Raw genomic sequence first — 19,356 nt, 5'->3', positions numbered from 1 at the left:
AGTGTAAGCGAAAAATAATCTCAAATTTTGTAGACGAATTCGCAAATTAGCTACACAAATAATAGATTATAAAACCGGTGAGAATATATAGTCGGTCATGACCGACCATATGATACCCTAAACCAGTGTGTGTGTTAAAAATTGGGATTATTTTTAACAATAAAGTATTTAAGTAGTTTTTACCTTAATTCTGAAATAGAGAAGACATATGGGGACAAGAGTAAATATGGGCCTATTCTTAAAAATTTTCATAGAGAGATTTATGTTACCATTAAGGTTAATTACGCAGAATTTCGTCGTAATACTAGTGTTTATAAGTGAATTATTCATCTCCAAGTTATTTTCTTAAGGGAACTATGTATGGGGCCTAGGGTTAAATGAGGTCCTATCATTACGAAAATCGGCAATATAGTTTAGACTTATATAAAACAAAGTCTTTATGATTTTTGTAGAGATACTAGAACATTTAACATAATTATGGGATCAAAAGCCCTATTTGGGGCTACGGTTGTATGGGAGCTAGGTGCAATAAATAATAAACCGATTTTAACCATTTTTGTCCCTTTGTCCCTGTGTCGAAAGAAAAAAAACGTGACAAATTTCTTCAAATTATCTTGAAAATTGCGACCAATAGTTTAGGTTTACATGGATGGACGCAGCTAAATCGAGTCAAAAAATGATTCTGAGCCGATTGGTATAATTTAAGTTGGGTATAGGAGAAGAAAATTTTGTGCGTCACAAACATCAACACAAACCCAATGTACCCTTCCCACTAAAATGGTGTAGGGTATAAATATTAGCACACTAGTCACACTGTAATTTTTAAATTGTCATCCATGCTTGTCTTATAATCGTATACAAATATCAAAATCCTACTGTAAATTTATTAAATTTGCAAGATTTTGAAAGTTGCAGCTGGATTTAAAGTATACCCTAAAAGTATGCTATAGCAAATAAAATTCTCATTACAATGACAATTTATTATCATCTATAACAATCTATAAAGAAAATAAATCTATTGGATTTAATTTATCATTATAAATGTTTCTTTTTTCGCTTAATTTGATTTAGCTCTTCTGCAAACTTACAAATTCATTCAAACTAAATATTTGTCATTTCGAACACTCATTCATCTATTTATTGTATCTCTGCGAATACACACAAGTCTGACAACATTATCTGCTGCATTGAAAGTAAACAGCAGCATTTTATAGAATAAATTAGTTTTCGAGGAATAGGACAACCACATTGACCAGTTGTTAAGTCAGCCACAAAATCCGCGCAAAGCAAATTTATGCAAAAACTGCAACAAAACCACAATAGCAAATAGCAACTCTATTTTAACAAAACGAAATATTGGTTTAACTAAACACAATTGTTAATGTTTGTATTCGATAAGACAGAGATTTTATTTTAGTTTTGTTAACTGTCAAAAGACAGTGTTGCATTTGGATTTACATGATTTTGTAAATGACCAAAAAATGACAAAATTAAATTTGTTTAAAAATCTAAACAAAGATTGTTTAAATTTTGAAAAAGAGCTAATTTTTGTAAATTCCATTTTTAAATTATCTTTTATTATCTTTTAAAACATGTTTTTAGTTTGTTGTTGGTTCTCTTTTTTATGAAGTTGCAACTACTTTCCGAAATGACACCAGTAAACAAGAAAAATCCTCAAGGCGTGTTGTAATATAACAAAGTTAACAGAGTTTGTTATTTTTTCTCTTTATCTTTTATTATTTTGTGGATTTTTAGCTAGAACTTTTTATTTTTTATATAAAAAATTTAAGCTTTCTATATGTTTCCTATAAATAGTTAGCAAAATGGAATAAATATTAAAAAAAGAAGATAAAATATCTTTGCTATTTGTGTTATATGTTAACATTCATGGGATATTCCCTTAAGAAGTTGTAATGCAATGACTAGTAATTCCGTATTTAAATCTTGTAAAAAATTTAATTATAGGTTAAGTCTGATCTTGCAATACCCTACACTTTCTGGAAAGGCTATTGTATTGGAGTTTTGAAATTTATTAATATTTCAGAACGTCTGGACTACTAAATATTTATTTTATTTTAGACATTTATTTTAAGAGATTCTTAAAACAACGCATATCTTTCGGAGGATATAATATTATTAATGCAGTTTCCTGTACTAAATTTTTATAACTTTAATTCTTTTATATCCCTGTCATAAGTAGTATATATCCGTATGTTGAGATGAATACTTGAGCTGGAATGTTATACATATTTCTTAAGAGAAAATGTGGGTGTTTCCTTGAAGCATTACAGGAACAACAAACATACACAACATGAAAACATCAAATAGTAAAACTTAAAATACACAAACACAACTTCTTTAGTACATTTATGTATGTTGTTATCGTTGTTGTTGTTGTATTTAATATAGTTCTATACGGTTCTTACTATACATCTTTGTTTTGTCTTCCTGTCTTAAAGACTTTAAAGTCCCCGAGGAAATTTGTGTCATTTTATTCATTCATTATTATCTTTTCTTTCCTTTTCATTTCATTTCATTTTATTTTGTATTTTATTTTATTGTGTCATATGATGAAGTAAGAAAAACATTAAAGTGTGATTTTTGATATTGTACAACTTGCCACATGAAAATAAAGTTTAAGTAAAACAAACTGTTTAATGACTTTTGTGGCCAGAACACTTGATTATAACTTCATTTAATAGACAACTTTTTGGTTAAATCGTTTTTAGTATCTGGAGAGTAGAAGTGTTTCTTGGTTCATTTTCCAACAATTAAGCCATTGAGTATGTGTGTGAAAGTTTTTTCTGTTTTTTTTGTATTAGCTATTAAGCCTAAGCTTATGCTATAACAATATGCTAGTTGTTTTACATGGGACATTTATTTGTTCTCTTACTCTTATACATTTAAACAAACGCTTAAAAGTACCTTTTCTGAGTTTATTAGTTTCCATGGTTTTTTTATCTTTATGGGGTTTTGAATTATATTTTTTAAAGTTTTACAAACATTTTCCAAAGTTTATGTTTTTGTTATTTTTTTTTTTTACAATAACCAAAGAATTGTTTTTATATGAAAGTTGTGGTTTAAAATCTTCTGCTGAAAACATTATCATACAACCATAGATGGGTGCCACAATTAAGAATTAATTTTTTAATTAAATTTACTTTTATTTAAATTTGAAACATAAGCTTAAGCAATTTTAAAGTTTTATTTCTTAATATTTAGTATGAAATACATATTAAACTATTTTTAAAAGTATGTATGTCGATGGAAATACTTTCCCAGTAGAAAATGGTTATAAGGTTGCCGTTCAAAAGGCCTTAGTGAATAGAGATAACTAGAATCAATCTTTATCTGATTATAAAGATAACATTTTATTCTTCCTTAGTTTTACTCTGACATGAACAAACATTTTACATTATCATTAGGCGACAGATAAACAGTGGGAGTTTGAGTGAGAAGCATTAACCCTTCCTGGACTTTTTATGGATATGACTTCACCACACATTATTTTGACGTATATTAATCATTTTTGATGAAAAATGGAATTAGTGTTTCCGAAGGTTATCGCAGGATATTATTCTTTTTAGCATGTAGTGCAGGCGCGGATCCACTGGGGAAAAAAGGGAAATTTCAAACCGTTTGAGCTGGATCCTCGCCTGATGTAGTTTCTTTGGAAATTACCATTTACTGTAGCTGTGAAATCAAAATTACGCTCAAAAAAATCTTGGGACACCGATGTGCCGTATAAGTGAAAGAGTTAAATGAGTTTAGAACTGGCATAGGCAAAAGTTAAATAAGCTCTCTGACTAGTTTTTAGCGGAAATTAGAAATGTATCTAGAAATGAAGTATTTAATCTACTAGATGGTCTAAATAGGCCTCCTTGAGAGGGCCTTTGAAAATATTTCCTTTCGGATTTATTTACCATACAAATGTTTGTTTATTATTTTCAATTGTGTTAACAATTATTATATTTGTTGTCTTTAACAACAAACAATAAGTATTAATGAGTTTTAAATAATTTATTGAAAATATATACAATACATGATCACATTGTTGATGTCTTTAATAAATACATTTTATAAGTACATTTCAACAATAACAAATTAATTCCAAAAGATTAGTTTCTATGCTGAAAATAAATATTTACCCAACAAAAGTTTATAGCAACAATAAGAATATGGTCACAATAAGTGAATAGAGTTTAAAAGAAATTGTAATTTTACCTTAAACAATGAAAACAATTAAAACATATGTAAATTAAATTCTATACTGGTTATCAACTAAATATGTATAAAATGTTATTGTCAATGTTGTACTTGCGAAACAATAAGAAATTAAATTTTTGGAAATTATATTACTTATACATATTTATTATTGAAATGACATTAATTTGATTGCAATTAGTAAATGTACATTTGATAACAATTATAAGCCAGAAGGATTATCAGCTTTCATCATGACAGGCATTATGTAAATTGTTAAATTGCTAAGAGATAGTAGAAAACTTTTACACAATTCCCTAGCAAACATTGTAGACCTTTGGTGGCCTTACAAATTCTCTTACAATTTTTGGTAATTTTCTTTATTTGCTAATGTTTTAAAGGTAAATAGAGGTGAAGTGTATAAGTGTGTATGTGTGTTAGTTGCAACTTGCAGTTGTCTTTAAGTAATTGCTATAGTAATACCGTTAAGTGGGGAAAACAGATACTTCAGCAAATTTCAACATGTTTGACTTTTGCTTAGAAGTAAAGCACGAAATACTCAATGTTTTATATACTTTTGAGTTTTTGTTTTTTGGTTTTCTAAAACTTGACTACTTTTCTTAATACTTTTAATTAGATGACAAGCATTTACCTTAACCAGCAGTTTTTTTCAGTTTTCTTTTTCTTTAGTTTGCTGAAAGAAATTTGTACTTATAGTTGTAGCTCTCAAAATAAGGAAAATTTAAATTTAGATTTTAGATTTAAGAATTTTCGATTACAAATTTTTTACATATTTATTTAAAAGCAAATTGTTCAATTATACAATGAAATTAAACTTTCAATAATAATTATTATAGTTAACAACTCTCTGCAAAAAGTACTTTAACAGAAGGAAACATTATTGCACTGTAGTATATATACAATTTAGTTAAAGTATTAACTAGAAGACCACACTTAATTTTGTATTAAACTGACTTATACAGTTTAGATTTTATTTTCTTTTAGTTATTATTTTTAATTTATTTCTAAAACCAGCACTTTAACTCTTGGAACGTCTGTGGTTTTGAAATAAAAGCAATATTTCCCTTAAGTTTGTAGTCAGCCAACCAAAATTGGAGAAGAAAATAAAAATATGTATAAACGAGTTAAGTGGAAAATGTCTAAAGAAAGGTTGAAATTTTGTACGTGTATAAACAATTTTTAAGGGTATTAAGTACAATATTTCATTTTCATTTCTTTCAAGTTTCAGTTTCATTTAAAAACTTTATTTCTTTTAAAGTTCAAACTATTCTCAAACTCAGTGTGTATTTTTAAAATTTGTTTTTTAAGACGAAAAACTATTTAAAGTTTTCTTCGTATTTTTTTTTTTTTTTTTTACAACGAGATTGCAATTCTGTAGTGGTTTGCTTGTTTAGCACTTGAAATGTATTCATACATACATATAAACACCTACATACATACATACAACCAAACATATCCTAACCAGGCTTTTCAGATAGATAATACATTGAAGTAAGTACAACAAGGATGTTTTGTTGTTTTTGCTGTAAAAATGGTTTAGTTTGGTTTGGGTTTGGTTTCTGCTACGTGTTGTACAGCCACCATAAGTGTTTTGTGTGTATTGTTCACTTTCCAAAATGTTGTAGTTAGAATATTGGTGTTGTTGTTGTTACTGCTGTTGGTGGTGATGTAATTGTGAGGTGTTGCTGTTGTATGTTGTTTGTGTTCCTGTCAATGTTGCTGGTGGCACCATCATCATGTTGTTAAGTCATATTGTTTGTTTTAGCTGATTATAATGGTTTTTAACGAAGTTTATCTTTTTTGGTTGTTGCTGTTGTTGTTGTTCATTTTGTACGAAGTGCAAGAAAAATCTAAGTTTTTTATAAACAAAATTTAAGAATATTTTATAAGACAACTAATTTTTTGTATGTTTTTCTTTGGAATTTTTCTAAAAAGCCTTAAATGACTTAATAACACATACAACTGGAATGTAGTTTTTAAACCATTCATATGAACCCTGTGTGAAAAAGGAACAAGTCACTTAAACTATACAAATTTAAGAAAAATAGGTTTAGTGTATTTGAAATTAATTTGTATCCCATCACCAACATCGCTGTAACTTTAACTCTGAATCCACCGCATTTAAAGCCCCTCGAAACTATCTTGGCTGTAAACTGATTGTACTGAGATATTTATAGCTTCCTTCGGAAATTTCATTTAAATTCCATAATTAATAAAATTGTTTTAAAATAATATTTTATTTACTTTAGCACGTTTATTTTCCGAATAAAATCTGCACTTAACACTTTTTGTCACATAGAGTTGGCATATGAAAGAACCACCCAACAACAATATAAAAACCACAGCAACAATTATAGCTGTAAACAACAAAACGAAACTGTACAACATAAACTCTAAAATCGTCCTTCTTTTATATGTATGACTCTTTTCCGTTTTGTTATCCAACTTCCGTTTACAATATGGCGGCGTTTTTAACAGTCTTTTTTTCTGATTTGTTGCTGTTCTTGTTCATGATATTTTCATTGTACGTAGATTCGGTATCTTTTTGTTAGTTTTTTTTATTTTTTATTGTTATATTGTATTTATTTGGTTGCAAGGACATTTTTTTTGTTGTATATTTGTCATTCATTCGTTGTGTTACTCCTTGTTAAATCGCTGAATTAAAGTTTTTTTTTGTTTTTTACGTTTATTGTAGATTTGATTTGTTTGAGAAATCAAGTCGACAGACTATACATACTGGTTGTTAGTAGCTGCTTGATTTAGTAGCAGTAATAGTAGTAGTAGAAATTCTAGTATTAGTAGTTGTTGCAGTTATAAAATTTGTCAATTCATTATTGTCTATTTTTCAGGTTTTTTTTGTGCAAAGTTTGTATTTATTTCTTTAGATTTTTTTATATTGTTACTGAAGGCGTTATTTACCATTTTCTGTTTAATGTTTTGTAACTTTTTTGAAACTTTATTTTATTTATTCAATTTTTTACTTGCATTTGTTGAACGCATACAATTTTTTGTAGTTCTTTAGTCTGTTTAAGAAATTGTTCTTTAGTTTTTTTTCTGGTCGTTTTTATTGTAGTGTTTTTCATTTAGCTTTTTGATTGTGGTCAAAATTAATTTATGACCAAATGGCATTGGACAATTAGGGTAATAAATTCATTTGACTATACATATTTGATAGTTTCTTGTTTCTTTATTTTTCATTTTTAACTTTAAAGACAATGAAAACAAGTAAAGAAATTGGAAAAAAAAGAAATTGAAAAATTTTGTGTAATTTGTTTATTGTTGTTGACAACAAAGAGAAAATTGCAAAATATTGAAACGAAATTTTAATATTTTTATTCAAAATTAATGTTATAAATTTTGTTTTATATCAAATTACATTTATACGCTAATTTGCCAATTTGCTGAACTTAAAAAATAATAGAAACTACTATTAATACAAATTTCAATAGGTTATGGTTTAAAATTACAGTTCAAAAAGAAAGATTTAAAAATGAAATTAACCTTTTTGACATTTTTACGTTAATTATTGTCAAAAAGATTAGGAAATACATATGTTAAACAAATGTAACTACCTTTTTGAATACTTTAAATTTAGCCTTGAGAAAACATCTAATATTTCCCTAAGTTCCTGTGTTAAACGTAATAAAGTGATTACAACTCACTTACAAGTCATACTCCTGGTGTGTTTATTTCATTATTATATCATTTCGTTTCTTTGCTTTTGCAATCCACAAAAACCAAGGTACAATCTTAATAACAATAATGTTGATTTCAGGTTTATTTATTTTGTACAATTTTTTCTCTTTCAAAGAAAAAAAAAACATCATATAAAAAATCATTTTATTACATGCACAGTTTGTCGCAATTTTTATGAATATTTTATAGAAATATAAAACCTGCAATGTTAATTTACCACACACGCTCACCTACAGCAATACTTATACAATTACAAAAATACACATAAACATAAAAACACCAACATGTTTTTTATTTTTTTGTGGTAATAACAAAATATTTCATAAAGAAAATAAACACTGAAGTTATTAAAACATCTACATACCTACATAGTATATTGTAAGCTTAGCGGTAAAATGTGCTAAGTCTACTTTTTATGAAAATTTAAGAATTTATCTTTATTGATGCAAATATGTCATCTAATTCATATCATTACTCTCAAATACATACATACATACATACATACATACATACATACATACATACATACATACATACATACATACATACATACATACATACATACATACATACATACATACATACATACATACATACATACATACATACATACATACATACATACATACATACATACATACATACATACATACATACATACATACATACATACATACATACATACATACATACATACATACATACATACATACATACATACATACATACATACATACATACATACATACATACATACATACATACATACATATGCACATATATCATGTTTATTAAGAATTTCAATTAGATAGATTTTTAGATTTTTACTGAAATCCTCTTTGACTCAAATTTTCAGTATTGCATTTTTATATCCAGTGTCAAAGTATTCCAATCTTTAAAATTTGAATAAGTAAATAAAATTGTTTAGGCTGCATTTTCATGCTTTTACAAGGTGTTACAAATAATTGTGAATGTCAACACGCCATGTAAAATTTAACTAATACTCTAATAAATTTATGTATTTTTGCTTATATGTACATACATTCATGAATACCCTTCAGTTTTAAAGACTACAATTGAACCCATTACTTTCAAGACGTTCAAAAACCATTAAATAGAAGGTACGTTGTTTTTTTTTTTTTTTTTTTGGATCTAGGAACTGTTTTTGGTTACAACAGGTCTCTGCTATAAGCTTTGATGCCATCAATGCTGCTTCAGGTTTCGGCATTAATTTGGAAAGAATCGTTCTTGTTTTTTACAAAGCATGATTTTGTTTTACTATTTGGAAATAATTCCATCATATACCTCTGGGTCCATACAACGCACTGTAACACCATATAATACCCTACACCAGTTATAAAAATAAAATGTGATTTACTGTTCGTAATATAGTATTTAAGTTGAATTGTACCTCAGATATACTTTACCCATTTTTTGTTGAATAAAATTGTGTACATTTAAATCATATTTCGAAGGTGACTTTGTGTAGGGGCTAGGGTCAAATGAGGCCCTATTATTAAAAAATCCGCCAGGGTCAGAAAGGCTAGTATAGAACTTGGTTTTACAGCTTTTTGTCGAGATACGAGTATATTGAACATAATTATGAACTTAAAAGCCGTATAGGGGGGGGGGGGGGTTGGGGTGTACAGTTGTATGGGGGCTAGGTCAAATGTTGGACCGATGTTACCCATTTTCAATAGGAGTCTCTAGTACAAAAGAAGATCATGTGCAAAATTTCATTGGATTATCTTCAAAATTGCGACCTGTAGTTTGATTACAAGGTTTACAAGCCCCTACCTGATGTTCAGTTGTATGGGGGCTAGGTCAAATAATGAACCGATCATTCGTCACTGAGACAATAGAAGATCATGTACCAAATTTCAATGAATTATCTTCAAAAATGCGACCTGCAGTTTTATTATAAGACGGACGGACATAGCTAAATCGACTTAGAAAATGATTCTAAGCCGACTTGTATACTTTAAGATGGGTATAAGACCAATATTATTGTGCGTTACAAACATCAGCACAAACCCAATGTACCCTCTCCATTAAAGTGGTGTAGGGTATAAAAAACATTTAGATTAGTAAACATCCATACAACTTGTTATAAACACCTTTTGAAGTATATTTTTTATGATTTTATTTTTGTTACTTTTGAATTTTATTTTCTTCGTAATAAATTATGAAAACATTTTTACAACGAAACAGAAAAAAAAACTCTTGTTAAGAATGAAATGAAATTGTCTTTAAAGAAAATAAAAAATCGTAAGAATAACAACAAAAAATGTGTATATGCTTTTATACTACCTGTTTAGCATAATAAACGGTTATGAACCATTTTTATTTTCACTCTTGAAAAGCGTAAAAAAACATTTATTTAATTTTTTTATTTTATACTTCTACTTAACTTTTTGTCAGAATTTTTACCACAGAGTATCTAAAGAATAGCATCTTAGAGAAATTGTTTTCGAGTATTTCTAAAAGAAAATATTACTTTATGTAATTTAAATTGAGATTTTTAACATGTTTAATGAAATTTCTTAAAATCATGGTAAAACCACTCTTTTTCGCCATTCACTTGGCAAATGATTGTTGACTTTAAAGACCTGGTGTAAATGTTTATGTACATTTTTACATGTAATACTACAACTTTATTATACATATGTACATATTTTTTGGTTAAAAATGTGTATGCAAAAAAAAACCTTTTTTAATTAAATTACAATGCCAACAGCTAAATACAAAAACACTTTTACATACACACATACAGCTGTAATATTAATATGAAAGGCAAAAAATGCACATACATACCAACTTTACTATATTTCCAAGTAATGTTGCAAGTAGTACTGCCCCGCAGTTTTGTAAGATGTCAATGTATTCTATTTATCATCTATGTAATTGTAGTAATGGAGAGAAGAATTTAATTGCCACTTTAGCGTCTCTGAGTGAAGCAGTCATTACTTAAGTGTGCCTATACATATGTAAATCTAAAGAGTAGTAACTTTAGCCATTTTGGTACTGTTTCTTGCTTATTTGCCCAACCACAAGTAATCTAATACATAATGAATTATTTGTAAATGTTTAAATAATTAATCAAATTGCTAATATTGTACGTAATCCTTAATGATAGAAATTTCAATAGTTTAGAACAGGCATTACGAACTCCAGGGTAGCAGTTATTGTGACAGCTCCAGTAGTACAAAATAGTAGTAGTAGTAGTAGCAGTCTGATGTCTGAGCCATAATAGAGTGGCATTCACAAAGTACCTACCAACCAGCAATCATGCATATGAAATGGGTAGATGGCAAGTGGCAAGTAGTCATAGTAAAGTACATCAACAAAACCTTATGACATTTTATATATTCTTTGTTTTTTTTTTTTTTTTGCTACAAATGTAAAATTATAAAAAAACAAAAGCCGTAACCACAATATAACATTGTTTATATTTTTCTTTAATTTTTTTATATTTGTTAAGGCAAATAATAAAATGATTACCGGCAAAATATTAAAAATACAACAATAAAATGTTAAAAATAAAGAGAGAAAAACAAATAACAGGAAGAAAATATTAAAATAAGTTTATTACTAAAATAAAAGTTTTTTAGTAGTTTAAAATATAAATAAAAAAATCTACTTAACTAATTGGAAAACAACGTTTTTTTATGATTGTTGAATGCAATAAAATTATGCGTTTGTTTGGTATTGCCTACTTTTAGGTGACGCCATAAAGAATTTTTTGGGTTAAGAAAATTAAAATCTTCTTATCAAGAGAGATATGAGATATAGACTTATACAAATATCTTTTAGGAAATGTTAAGAAGTTAGCAAACTCCACTTTTATTGTACATATATGTTTTATATATTCTGCTGTTCATTATACATACATATTAAACCAAATTCATTTGGAGATTGCTATAGCAGTTTTTTGTAATAAAAAATGTTGCAAACATTTGAAGTCTCTCAATTTATGCTGGAATGATACCTTGCTTATAAAACTGTAACAAAAACTATGTACATTTAAATAACACCCACGTTTTATCTCGTGTCAGTATATTTATGAACATAAAAAAATTATTTTCGCAAATAATTATAAATTATACTGTCTCTCACCTTTACTAGTTTTTTTTATTGCAAAAATAAATTTTAATTAAGTAGTTATTAAAATAATTGCAAAAACTGACATAAAACAAATTAATATGACAATTTATTATCAATTACTTTTGAAATAAATGGAAACTATTCCTACACTCAATGTATACAACTTGCAGGGTGTAACAAAGACTACTTTATACAGACCTGGTCAAAATGGGCCAAAAGCAATTAGGGAAATTTTTAAAAACAAAGCCATACCAAGTAAACTTGTCCCACATATGCCACATCCTTATCAAGGAAGAAACTTGCAGATCGCCTACCAGGTATTGCCTACTTGAAAACTGGGGACTTGGTTGCACATACATACATTAGAATTCCCGACTGTGGGTCACCAACTATGGTTTTCGATAGATCATTAGTACACCGAATAGGGACATATGGACAGATCAATCTTGGTGGCAAGAAAAAGCTGATCAAGTTTGGTTCACAGATGGGTCCAAACAAATAAAAGGCGAAACAGGAACGGGCATTTATGGGCCCAATTTCCAAAATGGCATCCCCCTTGGACAATATCCTTCAATCTTTTAAGCAGAAATATACATACGCCATCTTTATTTGTGCTAGGGAGTGCGTTAGAAGATGAACCAAGGGATTATGAATTTTTATAATGTCGGATAGCCAAGCATCACTCAAGTCACTCTGGCAATGAAAGAGCAGACTGCCTAGCAAATAGGGGCACTCATCACCAACTAATCGGCCCTGAGCCGAGCATTCTCCGAGGATATGCCAAAACTAAATGTGACTCTTGAGTGAAATCTGAATTTATTCTCCATTGGAAAACAATACCAGGGCTCAGACAGACAAAACGTTTCATTACACTGTCAAAGGGAAAATCCCAAAAGCTACTGGAGCTCAATAAAAGCGATGTTAGAGTACTAACGGGATTACTTATTGGACATTGTGGTCTCAGATGCCATAAATTCATTCTAGGCAACTCTTCTATGCAGATTCTGTGGCCTACAAGACAAAACCTCACAACATATCTTATGTAACTGCCCAACATTAGGGTCTCGCAGAGCTAAGATCTTGGGTGCTGCCTTGCTAACCAAAAAAGACAACTTCAACCTCTCACCACTAAACGAGTTACCTTCGTGCGTGAACTAAAACATGTATGGTGAACCAATGGGCTGCACAAAAGATCCACACATAGGGCGCAGTGTTTTGTGCTCCTTCAATCTAATATAAGTAATCTTTAGAATTAACTCTGGAATTAGCTCTTATGTTGTAACTAAATTTTTAGAAAATATACATACGTATGTTAACTTTGTACCCATTACTGCATTTAAGTAAAGTTAAATAACAATGACTATATCCCTTCAGATTTTATATTCATTTCTTTAACTTTTTTATAGTTTTTATATGACTTTTTCCACGTTCTGCTGAATAGTACAAATTAAATTTTATTTTGCAAACTGGCACGTTTTGTACTTTATGACTGTTTTTTTTTAAATTAAAACTTAAGAAAAATCTATAAATGCGCTTCCTTTTTACTTAATCCTTGTTAAACTCTCTTATTAATTCAAAAGTATTTGTGATAATTGTAGAAAACTTTCGTTTGCTTTGGAAGACAAAAGGCAAAAAGAAAAAGTTTTTACTTTTTATTTTAATTATTTCAAACTAAAAATTATAGAAATTTGCTTTTTAGCAAAAAAAAAACTGAAAACAACGAAAAAAGTTAAATCAGTGAACAAATTATTAACGTTTGAATAAATAAATTTAAATAATAATGTTAATTCGAAAAATGAACTAATTTGTTACAACAATATTGTAAAAATTATTTCAACATTTATTTTTTCAATAAAAACAAAATAAATAATAACCAAAATTAATTTATTTTGTTACATATATTTTTTTCTACAGGGGTAAATATGGGTTATATCGAAAACAACTATTCGAACTCGAACAATGGTGGCAGTGTCAATTCACAGGACTCTTTGTGGCAGGTGAAAATGTCAGGCGCCGCAGGTAATCAACAGAATATGATGCCAGTATCGCACAACAATTATGTTGAACAACAGCCCACCTATGGCTATGATCCATTGACACATGGTGGTTATGGTGGCGTCGACGATTATGCACCCTATCCACAGCTGACAGCAACACCCAGCCAACACGGTGATGAATATCATAATTTACGCAATAGCCAAAATCCATCTAGACAAGATTACTGCAGTGATCCCTATGCATCAGTGCAAAAGCCCAAAAAACGTGTTGACCAACATTTAGGTAAGTTTCAAATTAAATAACAAATAATTAAATATTAGATAATTGTTTCTATATAATATACATAATATTAGTTAGTCATTTATATAATAATAACAAAGTACGTCTATAAATTCATATTGACATAATAAGTAGGTAGTTTGTAGCACAGTAAAAGTATTTGGTAACCAATAGCAACTTTTTGTTGCCATTGCTGTGTTGTTTAGGATGATGCAGATATAATGCTTTACGTAAATTTATTGTGCTGTTTCTCGTTGGTAGTATTTCTTACGTCTCTTGTCCTTTTTTGCGTTAAAGAACCCAGGACAACATTATTAACATGGTATTTTATAAGAATTTTACAAAGTCAGCATTAGATAAATTAAATTGACATTTAATACGGACAATGATGATGATGATGATTCGGTTGCTGTTGCCCTTGCTACCACTTACTTACAACAACAACAACTAACTGCTGGTAAATAGCTGTTAATAAATGTACATTTGTATGTATAAATGTGTTTTAATACGTTTCAACTCAAGTGCTTTTAAATAAATCACCTAAAGCCCTTAATAACAAGCATAAGGAGAAGAAAAAGTAATAATGCCTATTATCAAAAAAAGACCTTAACTAAAAAGACAAGATATTAGAGTGCACATACATACATACATACGTATAGCCTTTAGCCTTTCAACAGCTAAAGTAGTGATAATAATTGTATGAAGCGTCATTGGCAGCCCATTGTAGTACGAGCAAGTAAGTGGTAACAATACACGCACATGGAGAAAAAATATTGTTAAATATGACTATAGTAATTATTCTGCAAACTGGATAACACGAAATTTAACAATATTATGGTCACTGTAATCAATTCCATACTTGTCGTAAGTATATGATGTTAAATCTATCAATCAAATGACTGCCACAAACGATTATATATTTGTCTCAATCAAAATTTGTATGATTATCATGTATAATAATCATGGCATTAAAAAGTTTATATTTTCTGAAGGTTGCAACAACTAAATATATAATTAGAGGGATCATAATATGATCATATTAAGTAACAATTATATCCATGTTCAGTTATATTTGTTCTCCGGTGTGAAATATTAGATAAAAATTTATTAGACTTTTTTTTTACTACTTTGCGTATATGTATGAATTAAAAATGTATGTCTCTGTGTATGTATTCACATTTACATACAAACATATATGAATAAAATGGATAATAATGTGGTTGTTGTGTCTATGTAGCCAACAACAACATTATGAGCAACAGCAACAATGGTGACAGTAATAGCAACCGACTACAATTTGTGTTTATCCTGATTATCCTTGTATTACAATTGCTGATTGTCCTTGTGGTTTTTAGACTTGTACAAGTCAATGATACATTTGAAATCTACTACACCAATATTATAACACATTGAACTTCTGACACACAGAATCACTTTCTCCTTTTTGTATGAGTGTAAGTAAAGCTTGATTAACAATATTTTTATGGTTTTAATAACCATAATCAGAAAATTATTTTTATTGCAAAGAAAAGTTACCAAAATTATGACTAGATGAGGGGGGTGTTTTAAATGTATTTATACACTTTATCTTTTGAATAAAAAAATATAACAGAGTGACCAGAGTATATTTCCTCGAATTTACGGTAGTCAGGACATCGCATTCTCTACAAAAATGTCTAACCGGAAAGCTCTCAATATATCTTGCAAAACTTCAAAAAATTAAACGAAGGCTAAACAAGTAAGAAACAGGAATGAAATTAAGTCGGTCTAAAAGTGACCGCCTGTCATATTTATCAGAGACTGAAAGCATCTGCTCATAAAAATCAAACAAATTTTTTAAAATCTAGGTCTTGTATAATTTTTCCAGAATGAGTGCCTATTACTTTTTTCTTAACATATTTTTAGCAATTTTATTATTATATTTTATTAGCATACTTTTAGGCATATTATTGTGCAAAAAATCTAAAAAATCTTTTTTATATTTTTCTCGTTTAGTGACTTTTAGTTTTAATTAATCATTTCTTGTCTTTATTATTTTTTGTCTTGTTTTCACAATTAACTTTTCAATATTTTTGTGAATAGATTTCCTTTTTGATTGTAGATTAGTTTCAACTTTTCTCAACAGTGTTTGTATGTTCTGTTAATATCCAAAACATAGGGTTTATCTATTTGTCATAAAATGTCAGAAAGTTTATTTTAATCAATCATTTATTATGACATGGGCAGATGGAAAGAAATAGGAAAGATAGTTTGAGTTCAGTGTATAATTTGTAAAGTTATTTTACTTAAAATCTGATGTGATATATGATAAATTGATGAGAACATAATAGGATGACTGTGGTCAAAGGATGGCAACTAATTTAGAAGCTAAAAGCTAATTTCAAGTAGTTGGGGTTATACAGGGTATAAGTTTACACACATATTAAGTTTTTATGGGGATTTTTTTTTACAAATTGAAAATTTCGATAAAACTTAAACTTTAATTAAAGTTTGTATTTTATAAATGTTTTGATTAATTGTGGTTAAATATAATTTTAATTAGTTGTGTTATGCATCATTAATTAAGATTTTTTAAAATTGAAAAATTTGTTCATAAAATCTCTTTGCTGTTAGTTTTGTTCATATGAATTAAATTATTCTGTTGAATAAGTTTATCTATAAATAATAAATTCATGTCTGCTGGCCGGTTAAATTCAACCAAAATATTTTACCTTTTAAATATGGTAGTAATAAATTCCATATAATCGTTTGCTTTTAAATAAATCTTTAATAATTAATCAAATATTGAATTAATTAAAATTGCAAAAAAATAAATAAACAATTTCCCAGTGATACAACATTCTAACGTGCCACCGAGTCGAGTTCATGGCCAAAAACCAAAACTAGAAAAACAAAGTAAATTTGAATAAATTTTTACGTTTTATTATTTTAACAACACATCCATCTATATGCATATTTAAGCCACATATGCAAACAAGGCATAAATTATGCTTAGAGAAAATAATCATAAAAAAATGTTTGAAAATGCTTGAATGAAATAAAAAGAAAACTAACAAATCTCTACCATGAACACACACGTACTATTTGACAAAATAACATTCCAGCAGTTTTGTAAGGAGTTATAAAGTATCCTTTTCTAAAGAATTTTTCCAATAGCTAAACATTTGGTTGTTATATTTTTGGCTTATTTGGTACGTTTGTATTCTTGGTAATGCGTAGAAGATCAATTAGTTATTTTATATATCCTAGGTAGTCTAGCAGGAAGTTAATCTATACTTTATTATTCTATTTGTATATTGAAGGTCACACATACATATGTATGTATGTATGTACGTCCCAAACTTCAGGGATATGTGTAACTTTAAGTGCTTTGTGTGTGTGTGTATGCGAGTGGTATAACTTAATCCCCATTTAACACTTTTTAGCATATTTTTACTCTTCAACGGAAATATTGTTAGTGTTGTAAAAATTCTAAGTATTTCTAATGTTTTCAACTAATGTTATTTTATCTATCTACTCTGCGTATGTTTTTTTGTGTTTATTTTTTATATGTTATGAAGGTGGTTGTCGAAAAAATATACTTAAGTATGGTCAAGTGGCACTGTGGTTAGGAATATTTTGAAATATGAAAATTTTCAAAGGATTTCTGATTAAGATTAATAATCAATAAAAGTTGCCATAAAAACAATCAAATAAATAGTACTAATTGTAGGTTAGAATGATAGGAGGATGTATACTACATTAAATACGTAGAAATACACCTAGTACTCTATCGGGTCTGTTGTGCGCTCCTTATCATAAAAAAAAAAACAGTTCACTGAATGAATTTTTTTTCAGTGTTCAGAAAATCAGTTTCCTGAACATAATTCTTAAGAATCTTCCAATCAGGGTTAGTCAGGAATGTTTTTTCGGGAGTGACATCACTTCCAAGATACTTGGATCTTACTTCGATGAATGCAAAGAAAGTGCTCCAGAGTTTCACTGTCCTCTCCACATGCCCTACATTCGTCTGAATCCACACGTCCAATTTTGCATAGATGTGCTCGTAATCTTGTGTGTCCTCTCACGTACCATCATACTAACTTCAAATTTGCTCATTTTGACGACATTTTCCGTCTTGCTCTCGTCAGTGTCACCCCATAGGATTTTTGTGGTTCTACCCACTGTTTCATTATTCCAAGAAGCCTTATGGGATTCTCTCATCCATATTTTTAGTTCAGCTTTTGTTGCGTCGAATTGTTTTGCGTTTGTCAGGTTAACTGCCTCGAGCTCCCTTCCCTTTAAATCTATTACATTCGCCCTTTCGTTGCCGACTACTCCCGAGTGGCCTGGTACCCATATGATGTAAGCGCTGTGGGCGCCATATTAATTCTAATCCAATTTACGCATTCCGTTATTGCTCGTACTTCTGCCTGGAAGCTTGTGTTAGGATTTGGTAAACAGTGGTATATTTCTGTTTCTGGGTCTTCTATATAGAACCCCAGCCTCACTTTGTCCCCCAATTTAGAGCCATCCGTGTAACAACGGATTCCTACTGGTATTTTCTCTAATGTTCCGCTTGACCAAGACATTCTATCTGGGATCAGCGTTTCAAAGTTTCCGACATATTCTGTATCTGGTATACGATCAGGCACGTCTGGTGATTGGGGCTAGATCGCCTAAAGTAAAGAGCCGTTCGGCTGTAAGCGTCGCCTCATATCTTAAATATGTGTCAATGGGTGGAATAACTAGCAACGTACTTAACTTTTGCTGGGTTAACATGGAGGCCTCTCGGTTGAGCCCAGCTCAACACCGTATTCAGAGCCAGTTAAAAACAAAAATAATTGTCATAGAAATTTAAACAAATTTTACATCATTTTATTGGTTTATCACCACTGTGCTTAAGTGAAAGGGTAAAAGGAATAAGAAAACTCAATAGCAAATCAATTCTATAAATTTTTTTATTCTACAACTTTTTTCTTCTCAAAATTCAAATAGACCTTTTACTAAAGGAAACCAGCTATACATTGAAATGTCAATATTGGGGGCGTTGATAGAGAAAACGGAATATAGAAA

At 29.1% G+C, this 19,356-nt stretch overlaps 1 protein-coding gene across 1 annotated transcript in view; it reads left to right on the top strand.

The window, feature by feature from the left end:
- Window positions 1-19,356, top strand: part of LOC119602532 (titin) — a 99,950-nt gene that overhangs the window by 64,768 nt on the left and 15,826 nt on the right. The window contains exon 6 of the mRNA XM_037954111.1: window positions 13,939-14,304. Within this exon, the coding sequence (XP_037810039.1) occupies window positions 13,939-14,304 (366 nt within the window). The remainder of the gene's footprint in view (window positions 1-13,938; window positions 14,305-19,356) is intronic.

Source organism: Lucilia sericata, unplaced genomic scaffold (assembly GCF_015586225.1).
Source record: "Lucilia sericata isolate MDLA Ls3-8-SP2 unplaced genomic scaffold, ASM1558622v1 Contig000238F_arrow, whole genome shotgun sequence".
Classification (NCBI taxonomy): Eukaryota; Metazoa; Arthropoda; class Insecta; order Diptera; family Calliphoridae; genus Lucilia; species Lucilia sericata.
Note: the sequence above shows the minus strand (reverse complement) of the source record. Positions and strands in the feature narration are given on the sequence as shown.